We start from the raw sequence: 14,876 nt of genomic DNA, 5'->3' as shown, positions 1-14,876 counted from the left end.
TAGAGTCAGTGGCAAAGTTTGCACCCAGGCTCATCTCTCTCTCCTGCACCTTCACCCAGCTCTCCTGCTGCTGTGCTCTGCTCCACTTTGTTTAACAACTCCTCCCTGTCTAATGTTACTTGTCTAATAAGATTACATTAAAAGTGTGAGTAACGTAACGCTAACAGCGTTATATAGTTTACACTCACATCACATCTGATTACAAGTGTGAACATTAAAATAGTATTTTTTACCAAACCATCATCATTTACGAGTCAGTAAAAGGCTTATGATAGGCTACCTGACTGGCGTCTTCTTCATCTGGCGCTGGAGTGAGGGGGGGACCAACAGCACTGGATGAGGGGCCGTGCTGTTCATTGTGTGGAGGAGGAGGAGGCAGACCCCTGCTGGAGGGCCCAGGCTGCTCCTCCAGGACACTGAAGTTAAAGGGCTGTCCTTGTCCCACCTGGACCAATGAGTCTGGCCAGCACCTGGAACACAAACAGACTGTTTTAGGACTTTCAGCTTCCATTAAAAGATAAATCACGGAACAGATTTCTACACACCAACAGCTTTATGACAAACTCTTACCACTGAGTCAAAGAGCTGGATGTTGGTTCTGAGCCATCAACCTCTGGCCGGCCAGCACCGTCTCTCTAATGGCCACATAATCTTTGAGAACGAATGACCACCGAGTCCTCACGGTCGCTCTGGACCACATGGCCACCGGGTGAAGACGCAGAGCTGGTTGCAAATGGCCTCCATCAGGCAGCTGAAGACAGCTGAAAGATAAGATCAGAGAGCAGTGTGTGTTAATATAGATCTGATATTCATTAGAGGAAACTGATATTTGAAGTGAATCTCACCTCTGGAGACTCTCCTTCCCAGGACAGGAGGTGTTCTTCCCCGTCGCTGCCTTGAACTGTCACCTGGGCTGCCTCTCCTGGTCTCTGGGAGGGAAGACAACTTGCTATTCCTCCTGCTTCTGTCTGGCAGGTGTTGCCAGGAGCTTGAAAGTACTTGGCACTGGCTTGAGGAAAAAGGTTTTGGACCAAAAGTGAAATTTATGTTTGCATGAAATGATAATACACAATATACTTGATCACAAGCTATGAGACACACGCATGTACCTGGGGTGAACTGGTTAAGGTGGAAACCAGAAGGTTGACTCCGCCCTTTGTCAGCCTACGAGTCTCTGTGCACAGCCACACACCCGGTGAGTCCCGAAAGCAGCCGAGGTGTCGCCTGTGTCTCCATATGTCCCGGATGCAGAGAGAATCCAGCAAAGAGACGTCCAGGGTGATGAGGAGGGCCGTCTCCTCCGCCCTACGTGTCCTCCACCTTGGCAACAGTCAGGCTGAGCATCCTGCGCTTCCCCTCCAGCTAGGACCGCTATGCCTCAATGAGACCGCAGGCAATCCAGCAGCCGTCCCGGAAAGCCAACACACCAACATTGGTAACCCAGGCAGCTGTTTCAGAGGCAGCAGCGGCGAGCTTCTCTGTCACCTGGAGAGAGAGACAGAGAAAGGTTTCAAATGTTAATGTTAATATTTGTGTGTGATTTTAATACATACACACACAGCAGTGGTGTGAAAGCAGCTGTAAGAACATAGATTCTGCCTAAATTACACCTCATCCTAGAGAAACTCACTGGTGGGAAGCACCTGTTGGGGAAGAATACTAGAGATGGCTGTTGGACAGATCAATCAGTTAGACATACAGTGCATTTAGAAAGTTTTCACTTTTTTTACATTGTATTATCTTGAAGAATCTTATAAATCATTAAATTCATTCATCAATGAACAATGCCAGCAAGCTACCTGCTAATGGTAGCGTTACTGAAAATGGGGGGCAACGCTATGTACTGTACGTGCACACGTTATTTTTACAAGTATAATTATTATTTTTACTATTTATCATTATTATTACATACAATCAAACAAAATGTCACGTTATATACACTTTGTCACTTGTCTATCTTCATGGTTAAACTGTCTTAAAGATATAAAAAAATGCTAATGCTAGCTATCACCCCACTTGTTATTTTGCATTCTTAAATTCATTCATCAATGAACAATGACAGCAAGCCAGCTGCTAATGCTAGAGCTAATGAAAATGCCCCCCACACTTACTTTGCCGCATCATCATTTATGTATTGTATATCATTGTTAGCATTATAATTGTAATCAATGTTATTGCTCATAACAAACACTAAGTTACCAGCTAGTTAGCTAGCTAGGTTAGCAAAGCGTTAACTGTCTCCTGTTCTCCGGTCAAAGCACTTAGGGAAAAAACGCACTAGCTTTTTTTTACTAGCATCATACACATTGAAACTGTAGGACGTTCAGAAAATAAACATTTACTTACCGAAAAAAACTGTAAATCATCATCATCTCTCCAGTTTGTTAGTGACGAAGAATGAGCCATAATTACTGTGAACCGAAAACTCATTAAAACTAAATAACTAAAACTAAAAAAGCAAAACTGTCAGTGCTAAATTATTCTTCCACGGACAAATATTGAGAAAAATAATATTCAACACAACTGATTCAATACGAAACGCTCACGACCCAAGCTCTCCTCCGGTGACTGATCCTCCGGTGATCGACCTCCCGGCCTGCCGCGTCATCCGATCAATCATTGCAGACCAGGTATATCAATCAAACAGCCACGCCCCCAAAACTACCTGTTTTTAAGGCCTAATATTTAATTAATTTGGTGATTATTTTCAGACGGACCACCAGAACACTGAACAAGAAGTGTGAATTTAGCCCATCACACAGTAATGAGTTCCGGAAAAAATTAATCGACTGAGTATTTCATGAGAGAAGTTGGTGTTTTTATAACGAGTGTGTGTTGGAACCAGAGTTTTTCGGAGCCCGCCCCCAGCGGAACCTCGGTGCTATTGCACATTAAGGCACTTCCGGGTTGGCTTCACTTTTCAGCCCAGTAGCCTACGTCCATTTTTATATACAGTCTATGACTACAGCAGGTTGAATCTGAAGCTGGGGAGAGGAGACATATGGAGGAAAAGAGAAGAAAAATTGAGAACTTGAGAGAAATTAAGTGAGTTTTCGGTTCACAGTAATTATGGCTGATTCTTCGTCACTAACAAACTGGAGAGATGATGATGATATACAGTTTTTATCGATAAGTAAATGTTTATTTTCTGAACGTCCTACAGTTTTAATGTGTATGATGCTCCCTAAAAGCTGTTGCCTTTTCCCTACGTGTTTCGACCGGAGAACGGGAGACAGTTAACATCCAAATTAATATTAGAGTTAATGTGAATTACAGATGCACTTTGCTAACCTAGCTAGCTAGCTGATAATTTAGTGTTTGCTAGGTTTAAAATTCTGATTGTGCATCACACCCTTAGAAAAATACTGTTGGACACATTAGGAACAGGGGTGCTGCTTCTAGTGTTTCTGGGTTGGTTATTCGTTAGGCTCTTTGTTGGCTCCTGTTTCCCTACTTTAGTTGTCCTTTCACCTTGTTTGTATTTTTGTTGACGTATTTAGCCTCCTGGTTACGCAATAAATTTGATTTACCAGTAACACCTGGTTTTATGTTGCTTCCCTTTTCCCCTAGCTGGGTCGTAACATAAAGACTGCGCAATATGGTGACTGGGATATCAATGTGCCATGACTGCTTTATATATGGACGCCAAAAGCCATCATGACTACAGTGAACCGAAACCTGGCTCTGTGAGCAGTCTGCGGTCAGTAAGTGAAATACTCGGTGAGTAAAATTTCCCGGGCTGTTGTATCTTCTTTGCTTGAATAAATAAACTGCCTGGTACTGGGCATAAGCCCCACAGCGTCAGAGGTTTTACTTTCTCAGCAAAGTGGTTCCACAAAGGGTTCATATCTTTATGCTTTAAGTGAACATTGTGACATCTACTGGGCTGAATGCAAAATGGGCTGTAAAGGTGCAATATAAGATGTGGCCAAAATTTTATTTTAAAATGTTAAAAAAAATTAATTGACACTATCAACAGTGTGTGAAGCAGCCACAGTGATGATGTCATGATCAAGTATCAAGTCTGCCCTCAGTCCCACGAAGAAGAACAACTTCCGGCAGTCCTTGAAGTTAGCATCACAGAAACACAGGAATGGCTGAACCTCCTAAAAGACGATATTCATCTGTATCCCAAAGGACCGCTCCCGACAAGAAACACGTTCAACGGCAAAGAAAAGAAGCAACACGAGTAAATCTCGATGTGGCTTTCCACTGCTGGAGTAGCATCAACATTAGCTCTCTAGCTAAAAGTATTATCCATGCAACGACTGACAAACCGTACCGACAAACATTCAGGTGTTGATATTGACGTTGCCGACAGACGTTTTAGCGGTTAGTAGGATTGTGTCTGTTGCTCTCGGCTGTTGTACAGCTAGTGACGTCTGTAACTTGAGGCTCATTTTTTAACTGATGACTGTAACCACTTTACATTACTGTTAGGAGATCAGCCATGATTGAAGGTGCACTAGGTCTTTACATTTCTCAGTAGATTTCAGCATCCCTCTGTCTTTATCAGGACCTGAGCCAGTACAGATGCAATACCGCCTCCACCTGTCTTTTATCCGTGAAAAAAATGGGGACAAACGGAAGGTGACACAGAGGGAGGGCTAGCTTGCTAGCATTGTTCATTGAGGAATGAATTTAACGATTTCTAAGATTGCAGTGTAGTACAATGTAAAAAAGGTGAGAACTTATTAAATGCACTGTATGTCTAACTGATTGATCTGTCCAACAGCCATCTCAAGTATTCTTTCCCAACAGGTGTTTCCCACCAGGGAGTTTCTCTAGGATGAGGTGTAATTCAGGCAGAGTTTATGTTCTTAAACACCACTGCTGTGTGTGTGCTAAATTCACATGCAAATATTAACATTAACATGTGAAACCTTTCTCTGTCTCTCCCTCCAGGTGACAAAGAAGTTTGCTGCTGCTGCTTCTGAAATGGCTACCTGAGTTACCAATGTTGGTGTGTTGGCTTTCCCGGATGGCGGCCGGATTGATGGCGCCACATCTTGGAGGTGGACCCCTGGAAGTGCCTGATTGAGGCATAGCGGTCCCAGCTGGAGGGGAAGCACAGGATACTCGGCCTGACTGTTGCCAAGGTGATCCTGAGGATCTCCTGGGAGGAGTGGAAGCTCCGCTGTTGGAGGACACATGGGGCGGAGGAGACGCTCCTCCTCATCCAGGATCTCCACATCACCCTGGACAACCCTTTGCTGGATTCTCTCTGGGAGAGAAGAAGGAATTTTCTAGTTTTATTATTCTCTGTCCTCAGTGTTCACAGATTCAGTTTCTTGCCTTTTACTTAATTTCTACTGTTGATAGATGACAGTAACAACACTTGAAGAGCAGAATGTGTTCAGCTCTAGCACAGTCACCACCTCCACAGGTGAAAGTATCGACCAGTTTAACATGAAAACTATGTTCAGTAGGAAACAGATGGAACTGACCCACCAGAACTGCAACCTGGAGATAAAACCAGACTCTTCATAGATGTGATGCTGTGACCTCAGAGACAGATGTGTTCACCTCACACACTCTTTAGTGTGAGTTAGAGTTAGTAGTTTTATTCAGAACTTCATTGTTGTCATCATCGAAAAGATGTTTAATAAATAAACCTGTGATTAAATTGTACTGAGTATGTTTTTTTCAGGTCACTTTGTTGAATTAGTGTTTTCATTGTTATTAAAATTGGTAAGTTCATAAGACAAATTAGAAAAGCACAAACTCTAGTATCTGTCTCTAGATCCTGTATTGTCACTGTTGAAGGACGGACACATTTAAACATTTCTATCATGTTTGTTGTTGATTAAAGCAACATAGAAAGTCTTTGAAGTTTTTCTTTAATTTGTAATTAATCAATGTGTTGTGATTTCTATACTGTGCTGCTGCTACTGTTAAAATTCATACCAGACACGCTCCATAAAAACCATCAGCAAAGCTTCATAAAAAAACTTTATTTCACATTAAAACTGCATTAATTTCAACAATTTACAATCAACTGGAGACGTGAACAAAAGAATGTAATGAATGGATGAATTAAATGTGATTTAAAATCAACTGACAGATTAAAAGATAAAATACAGTTGTGAATGAAGGTGAACTTCACTGTCACAAGACAAGTTTGCATAATAAAGATTGGTGGATAAATAGTATTTAGTTTGTTGATTTGTCAAGCTTTCTGAAAACCTGACCTATCACAGGATCCACAAATACAGACAAACAACCTTTCACACACACATTCAGGCATTTAGAGTCACCAGTAAACCTGCATGTCTTTAGCCTGTGGGAGGAAGTCAAAGTACCTGGAGGAAACCCATGCGAGCACAGGGAGAATATGCAACCAACAACTCATGACACCATGTTATGAGTCTAGAAATGGGACTCATCCACAGCTGTACTTTCAACAGACAATAAAAGCTATTTATGTAGCAGTCTGTCATTAGAGATAAACACACAGTGAGCATCAGACCTTTTAACATCACTTAACATCACTCCCATCCAGTCGTCCTTTCTACATTCTCACAGTAACCTAAAAGGATTGTCTCACTTTCCAAAAAAGATGCTTTCCCTCTGTGCAGCGGCTGCATGTTTGTGCAATAATACAGCTTTCATGTTTTTCAGATCCAGGATGTATCAGAGATCATAGAGAAACTGAGGGAGATGGGTTTCCATGGCAATACTGTTTCTTTTTCCTTCTCCCCCAGCTTGACGTCACGTCAGGCTCCCTGGTAAACCTTTACCACAAAGGTGTGTATGCACAGGCGAAGAGCAGAAGAGGGAAGGAATACAAAAATGGGTGAAAGCGAGACTGCAAAGATCCATATTCACTGTGAAAGTGGCGAGCGTGGCGTGAGTCATCTATTGACTGGTGAGGGAGCACCTCTTGTTTCTCCATACTGGCTGCTCAATACTGGCATACTGTGTGTCTTTTATAGAAATATATATATATATGTATATATATCTGTAATGTGTTCTCTTGTAATCTTCATATACTATGATGAAATAATCTCTTTAATCTTTACAATGGAATTAATTCAAACTAAGAAAAAAATGTATTATGTTTTTGCAAAACGGTCCGGCTGAATATCAGACCAGGCAGAAAAAATACTGAGAGCCGCTGTTTTTTAACTGATGTTCCTTTTAGGGAGGAACATCAATCAGCTTGTAGAGATGATTTGGTTTTATAAACTAAGCCTTAGCCTAGTTTAATACTCTGTGTACAATTCTGCCATCTTGTGGTTTCCTGTGAAACTTGTTCTTATGGATTTTTGGTGACTCTGACACAGACAACCTGAGCAAAAAAAAACATACATCAAATACCCCAGACAATTAAAACATGAATTTAAATTAAATGTCCTGTTAATATACTTTAACACTTGTTGTATTTTAGTCCTTTAATTTACTCGTTTTTCCATCTAGATCTTTGGGTTTTTGATAACAAGATAATATTGACTGTTATTATCATTAATATAAGGAGCAGGTCCAAGCATCTGGTCAGGATCTTCCTGGGCGTCTTCCAGGCACGTCCAGCTGGTAGGAGGCCGCGGGGTCGAGCCAGAACACGCTGGAGAAATGATGTATCTCACCTGGTCTGGGAACGACTCGGGATCCTGCAGGAGGAGCGGGAAAAGGTTGCAGGGGAGAGGGACATCTGGACTACTTTGTTTTACCTGCTGCCACCGTGACCTGACCACGGATAAGCAGAATAATATGGATGGATGGATAAGGAGTAGAGGAGGTAGTATTAATTATCTAACATTTGAATTTACATTATATTGTAATATATTATTTATATTACTTCTACATAATAATATATTACCACTGTAAAGGTAGCAATTAAAAACATGGAGTAATCACCTCTAAATCATGATAGATGAAATCAATGAGAACAGGTGTATTTAGACACATGTACTTTCCTGGTGCCTTAATGTAATGCTTACTGGTATGGTAGATGAATGGTACATATTTATTTGTTTGTACTTGTTATTATTTTTGATGCTCAGAGTTTTCACTACTACATCTGTAACAGTTAAAACATGATGAACTGGAACTTTACGAACCCAATAAAGAAATAACTATTTTATATATATGTTTTATTTTTGGCTACAGCGTGGCTCGATGCTTTTCCTGCGTAGACCCCAGGTCCAAATTAAGGTCCCAGCAGGTCCGTATGTGTGCCAGGTGCACGCTGGAGAGGTGCGAACAAAGGTGCATGTGTGCGGTTTTGAGTGACAGGTGTGTGAAGGAGGCTGCGAGGACATTGGCTGACGGAGGGTGTCACGGGCAAAAAGCCACATCACAGAGACACGACCTCTCTGCGGTGGGTCTCCTCAGAGGACAAGAGGGTGACGAGAGACCGAAAGCAAATTTATCTACCGGCTAACGAAAGGTCGTTCAGTGGGTCTTCTCCTGTACATGTACACATTGTGCATTTAGTTTTACTTTGCTAACTGCATCTTAAGCTCTCTTAAGATCAAATAACAAGGGATGTTGTTGAGGAAACATTTGATGTTTCAACAGTTGTAGTAAAGATTTATAATGGGTTATTTGCATGTAAAATCTAGTTTCTACTGTTTTTACTTTTTCTCTATTGCTTTTACTTCTATCTTTTGCTTTTGTCACTAAACTTTCTGAATTCAAAGTAACGAAAGGTCAAAACCAACACTGGTGACTTTCAGCGTGACTGTTGTACGTATTCTTTCTTTCCCTTATTGTTTTTGTTCAGTGTGTTTCTGTTTGTAATTTTCCCACCTCTCCTGTCTTGGTGTCATCACATATTTGATATTTAGCACTTTATATTCCCATAATATTTGTACTGCATGAGCATCTCTGCAAATGTAAATCTTGACCGGAATATTTAAGACACAAAAGAAAGCAAATAACTGGTCAGTTATTTGGTTTGTGGACACAAACTGATACACACACAACAACAATGTGAAAAGATGGGACATGAACGAGCATGCTCATAAGAACCAGGACTATTGACATGTAGGTCGACCACAATATACACCAATCATTAAGCCTCACTGACACAACTGTATAGAAATATAACGTACAAGCAAATACTGACAACGTAAATACTCCACAGAGAGATGCAATATCTGGATTGCGGCTACAGCCACAGGCTAGTTTCTCTGACCATGTAAAATATTGTAACGTTAATATCTGAATATCTGAATCAGCTTCAGGTGCTTCCAACAGGCCGGAGTGTCACATCGCAGCCTTTCATCAGCTGCCTGCAGCGGATCAGCAGCCGTCACTTATTGAACAGTCCAGTAGGAGTATTGAGACACTTCAGGATGGACGGAGGATATTTCTCCCATGAAAACTGCTCCAACACTACAGGTCTATGCCGCAGCTGCCAAGGTGTTCCTGCAGCTTTGAGTTTAGCTGTCTCGAGTGTTTTTAATCACTTTTAAAATATGCCCCCTCTCTGCTATTTTTAAACTGTGTTTAATGTGTTTGACTTTGTTTCTGTCTGTCTTGTCTGTATGTTTCTGTCTCGCCTCCCTGTCGCTACGTAAAGTGCATCTCCCTTCCATCCATCGCTGCCATACAAGGTAACTCTTGCAGCCAGAAACTACATTCTTTCCCGGGGATTAACATAGTTCCTCTCAGCTGCGGAGACAAATCATATCCACACGAGTTATAAATAACTGAGCTGGAGGAAACGTGGGGCTCGAGGAAAGACGTCCAAAAGCAGAAATGTTTCAGGACTGAAGCTCCTGTGATGTTGAAGGAGGTTTTTGTTGACTTGATGTAGACTGGAATGCATGAATCTGTAAATCTGATTTCAGGGTACAAACAGGTCAACAGGAGATCAGGTGAAAACAACTAATAAGAAAAGTCTTGCTCTTAATTTATATAAATTTTGAATAGAATTATATATATATTTTTATATATATGTTCATTATGAAATAGGAGACATCTTGTTTCCAGCAAGTTTTGAAATGAACAACATTTGCATTTTCATAGACTCCAGGTTTTTGGAGGCGTAGATGTAAAACATTTTAATTGAATTGATGTAAAACCTGTATCACAGACAAATTACTCTTCACAGCTGTGGGACAGTAGAGGTCAATAACAGCACAATCATCAAATTAATATGCATACTGACATTTTCAACTGTACTTTGATTGTAATTTTTTCACTTTTTTTTCATAGTGTGAACACACTAATTGGACAAAAGTATGTGGACGACATCACAGCTGTAAGTCCCTCCTCCTACAGTGTTGTCTGATATATCAGGTCCCTCTGAACTGTAGGTAGAGGAGAAATATCTGGCCTGCACCTCCACACATCCTCCACTAGAGGGTGCACATTGGCTCAATGTGATGTGTAACTCTCTCTCTCTCTCCCCCCTCCCTCTCCCTCTCTCTCTCTCTCTCTCTCTACCTCCTGTTACCTCTGTTACCCCACTAAAAGCGTCATGGGGTTGCTGTAAACAAAGAGGCTTTAGAGGTGAATAACCCCAGCTGGGAGAACGTTCTGGCGGGACTCTTTGTGTTTTTGGGGTCACAGTGTTGTTCCAGTGAGCTGAGCGTCAGCACTAACAGCAGCTGGCATGCTCCAGGCTCTTACTGGCAAATCCCACTGAGTCATCAGCAGGCTGCACCTCTTTGTCCACAGGTTTAGCTGATCTCTGTTTACCCCCTCCCCCCTCCTCCCCCCTCCTCCCCCCGTACTCACATCTGTAGGATCGCCTGCTCAGATGCTCCAGAGCAGGACACGTACAGGAGCACCTGAGAGAGTGTGTGCATGCATCTAAAGATCAATTCCTCAGTAATCAAATGCAATGCAATTTTTTTTTTCATTTTTAATGTGGTTGCAAGCTTCTTTAAGACATATTGAGGTCTTCTGCTCTTTTTGCATGTTAATAGTGGATGTTTGTGCCATTAAATAGATGCAAGAATCCCAGAATACTCTCACCACAGGCCTCCGTCCTCAGTCTATCTGAGATATAAACGGCCGTTAGATGGAGTTCAATACAAAGAGTTCTGTAAAACAACAGTGGATTTAATATATTAGATTAAGAAATCTTTGCCAAAGTATAAAAACACAAAGTAGTCGTTTTGCTTTATTTTGTATCTGAGTGTGTTTTAATGCATTTTATATCATTATATTATAAGATATCAAAATGTAAATACAGCATAAATGTGTGGCCATTATGTCACATGATCTTTGATCTTGAAGAATGACCAGAGTCCGTGACATGTTGACATTTGTGTAAAATCTTTCGTCATAATTTCTGTGTGACGTCTTGAATAATGGTCAAAACGTTTTCTTGTGAGGTCACCGTGACCTTGATCATTGAAATTTGACCCCCAAAATCAAAAACACATTCATCCTTGAGTCCAAGTGAAAGTTTGAACCAAATTTGAAGAAGTTCCGTCAAGGCGTTGCTGAGATATCGTGTCCAGGAGAACGGGACGGACGGAAAACTCCAGAACAATAAACCTCTGGCTCTGACTGTCGTGCAGACGCATTAAAACTCTCTCCATCTTTCTATTCATAGTCCAGTAAAGAAAATACTCAGTGTCCATATTTCTAGCAGTAATATTACGGATTAATCGATCGATGGTCTTGTCAGATTTCGGGAAAAACTTGCACATCCAGTGTTTCATGCAGCGTTCAGTATCTTGTAGAAACTGAGATCTCACACACTTCATTCAACACAGTGAATGAATCAATACATCAAACTGTGACTGAAGACAGTCTGCAGGGACGGAAATGTCACTTGTGTTATTTTCATTAATGTTTTGAATGTAAAGATAGATGGAATATTCTTTTTTTTATATAAACTGCATCAAATTATTAGTAGCACCAATATGATAATTTTTTTTACTAAGTCACCATGTAGACCATGATTACTCCAGTCGATTTGTTTAATTAGTTTAAATTAATTTCAAAATAAAACTGAATCATGAACAGTTTGTGCACACGGATAAGTCAAATAGCAAAACAGCCTACACACAAATGTATGAGCATTAAATCAGACACAAAGCACGCCAGGCTGCCTGCAAGGGTTGAAGTTACCCATCACAGAGTGAAGTTTGATTTGCGGTGCAGCGCCGCCATGTTTTGATGGAGATGACAAGAATAGCATGCAGGTAGTTTTTTTATTTATTATAGTGATAAATCACCATCATGCATTAGTGATACATTAGCATAGCCGAATTTTACGCATGATGCCTGTTGATGAAGATACAAAAAAACAGAAAACAAAATAACACTGTTAATATTTTTGAGACCTCCAAAATTTCACAAATCATGTTTTCAGGGGAGCCCATGTCTTGTTGAGGGGAACCGAGCTCCCCCATAGTTATAATATCTTTGGCAAAAAATGACTCATACAAGGATGTATTTTCTGTTTTGCACTTTAGTAAACAAGAAAGTGAAGTTTCGGCTCATGTCAGGGGCCAAGTGTTTTGGCTGGAGGGCCAGATTTGGCCCCACTACGGCATCATGATGATGACTTCTCTGTCAAAAGTAAAATGACTACGCCTCGTCTCAAAATCATGGCTTCAAGTGTCGTCAAAAAACCTACACCTTTTTCCATAAAACCACAGATCTCAGTCAGCCACAGACATTATTCTCTCATCTCTACATTATTTTAAATCAACTGTGTTTTCAAAAAGCCAAGAAGCAGCCAGAGTGAAATGAAAACGTATTTAATTCGTAGTCTCTTTGTAATTTATACAACCTCTGATGATCATGGGAGATAGAAAGACAGAACATGGAGGGATGAACATACTGAGCACAATCCTTTTTTATTAAATGTGCAAAGAACAGTCATGTAAAACGTGAACTCAGAGAGAGATGGTCTAAAAGTCTTGGACGCGGCGGAAGGACCCCACGTTGGGGTTCATGGCCGCCCACTCGTTGAAGCGGCGGTACTCTCCTCTCTCCAGCAGGTGCTGACGTCCGCGGTAGTTGGGGAGCTCGTAGAAGACCCAGGCGCCCTCCTGCACCTGGGCTGAGTGAACCTCCCGCAGTTGCCAGCGCTCGGGCAGGTTGTTCACGTCTTCAGTGCACTCCAGCATCTGACCGCTGAAGTCAGGACGCTCGTAGACACGGATCCTGAACACACTGGAGGTCTGCAACACAAGAGCAAGGCTTCGGTTTATCTCTGCACAAGAAATGTCGTATCAGTTACTAAAATATAAATGTTAAGTTGTGGAATAACTGTTAAACCATCTGGTGTGTAAGAGGCATTGCAACCTTTGACATTAGAGAAGATTCAGATTGTCTTGTGAAGGTTACAGGAGCTTGTGTGTCTGAGATGTGCTTGTTGGAGACTGGTTTGTGTAATTCAGAGAGAAAGATAAGAATAACTAAGAAGAGACATCTACTTAAACTGATTGTTTTCTGTTTCCTGGTACCAGAACAAATACATTAATTTAAGATTCATTTAAGTTACATTACTCCTCAAGGGGCGACTATGAGGTCACCATGAAAATCTGAGAAACACTGAAGATCTGAAGAGAAAGCTAATGTTTGCTAATGTTCATGTTACATTTTCTTATATATTTCCATTTAATTCCCTTGTATCTTGGAAACTATATTTATAACTTAATTATTTCTTCTCCTAATTCCTGCTTATGAATTGAATTGCATGTAGTGGCGCACAGATGGTTGGGAAGCGCTCAAATCGCTGCTCAGGACAGTTGGTCATGTGAGAGTGCGTAACACTATATCCTTTAAATTTGAGACATGAGGCATCCATGTTTGATTGGTTTCCAGGCACTTCTGCACTGTGAAGACGGATATATTCCTTCCCCAGTCAGAATTAGGACTTTAGGATTGACATAAATTAAACTATAAACTATAAACTATATATTACACAACACTTTAGTCACAAGTAGTCAACACAACAACCCTGAGTCCTGTCTGTGGTTTAGGCAAGTCCAAGCCGACATGGTTTTGAAAGAGGAAGTTGTCGGAAAACACACGATGCATTCAGGATCAACATGTTGCTAAATACTGAAATGAACAGTTTCCTCATTATGTTCCCCTCAAATTAGTGGAATCTAAATGTGATTCCTAGGAGACAGGGTTTAAACATCACGGCTAAACGCACTAATGAAGTGTGTGTGTGTGTGTGTGTGTGTGTGTGTGTGTGTGTGTGTGTGTGTGTGTGTGTGTGTGTGTGTGCCTCATATGAATGACAAAGTGATGCCAAACTCACATTTCTTATGATCCTGCATGACCTGATGCTGTCGTTGTAGCCCATCCAGCGCTGGTAGTCAGGGTACTCCCCCCTGGTCAGGATGTACTGGTAGCCCAGGTAGTTGGGCCTCTCGAACAGAACCCAGGCCCCACTCTCCACCCGGATGGAGTTGCAGTGGCTGAAGTGGGTGTTGAGCTCGGGACAGTCACTGTTGCACTCATAATAGCGACCTTGGAAGTTTCTGTCTTCGTAAAACACGATCTGTGGAAGGTGAAGGGTGTTTCAGTGGACATTTTTAACATGTACTTTGACCTTTTCTGTCAAAACATTTCATACGAACCATCGGTCTCAAGCATTATCTGCCTGTCTGCCTACCTTTCCCACACGGTCCATGTTTGGGCCTCACAACAAAGTTTGATTACTGTTTGTTTATCACACCTTTCACATACACAACATCGCCCACAGGCCCGGTCCAGATTTATATAACCAGTGTATGTGGGCACACTGAAATACGCTGCCAGGGGCATCATTGTTATTTTAATTGCCTCAGCATTTATATCTGCACAATGGCTGATGCTGCAATTGTTTTAAACATGCTCAGTGTTTACTCTCTCCTGCGACAACTGACCTTTTGATCCATCAATGCCTGATTCCAGAAACAATTTATTGATCCAATTAAATTGTCTCCTCTGCAGCTGGTACCCGA

The 14,876-nt window shown here is 41.3% G+C and overlaps 1 protein-coding gene and 1 long non-coding RNA gene across 2 annotated transcripts; one reads left to right on the top strand and one right to left on the bottom strand.

Annotated features, from left to right (window-relative positions):
• The first annotated feature begins 6,691 nt into the window (after positions 1-6,691).
• LOC130177818 (uncharacterized) lies at positions 6,692-8,083 on the top strand. The gene is made up of 2 exons (XR_008829061.1): positions 6,692-6,868; positions 7,475-8,083. It is a non-coding gene; the product is annotated as an uncharacterized LOC130177818 (long non-coding RNA).
• A 4,676-nt stretch (positions 8,084-12,759) lies between these two features.
• On the bottom strand, positions 12,760-14,563 carry LOC130177630 (gamma-crystallin B-like). Its single transcript, XM_056389524.1, has 3 exons — positions 14,546-14,563; positions 14,189-14,440; positions 12,760-13,097 (listed from the first exon to the last, which is right to left on the bottom strand). Exons 1-3 carry the CDS (start codon positions 14,561-14,563, stop codon positions 12,825-12,827), a joined length of 543 nt encoding a protein of 180 aa, XP_056245499.1. The 3' UTR covers positions 12,760-12,824.
• Between the last annotated feature and the right edge of the window lie 313 nt (positions 14,564-14,876).

The sequence above is a fragment of the Seriola aureovittata genome, chromosome 11 (genome assembly GCF_021018895.1).
Source record: "Seriola aureovittata isolate HTS-2021-v1 ecotype China chromosome 11, ASM2101889v1, whole genome shotgun sequence".
Lineage (NCBI taxonomy): Eukaryota > Metazoa > Chordata > Actinopteri > Carangiformes > Carangidae > Seriola > Seriola aureovittata.
The sequence above is the reverse complement of the archived record's forward strand: the minus strand, read 5'-3'. Positions and strand labels throughout refer to the sequence as shown.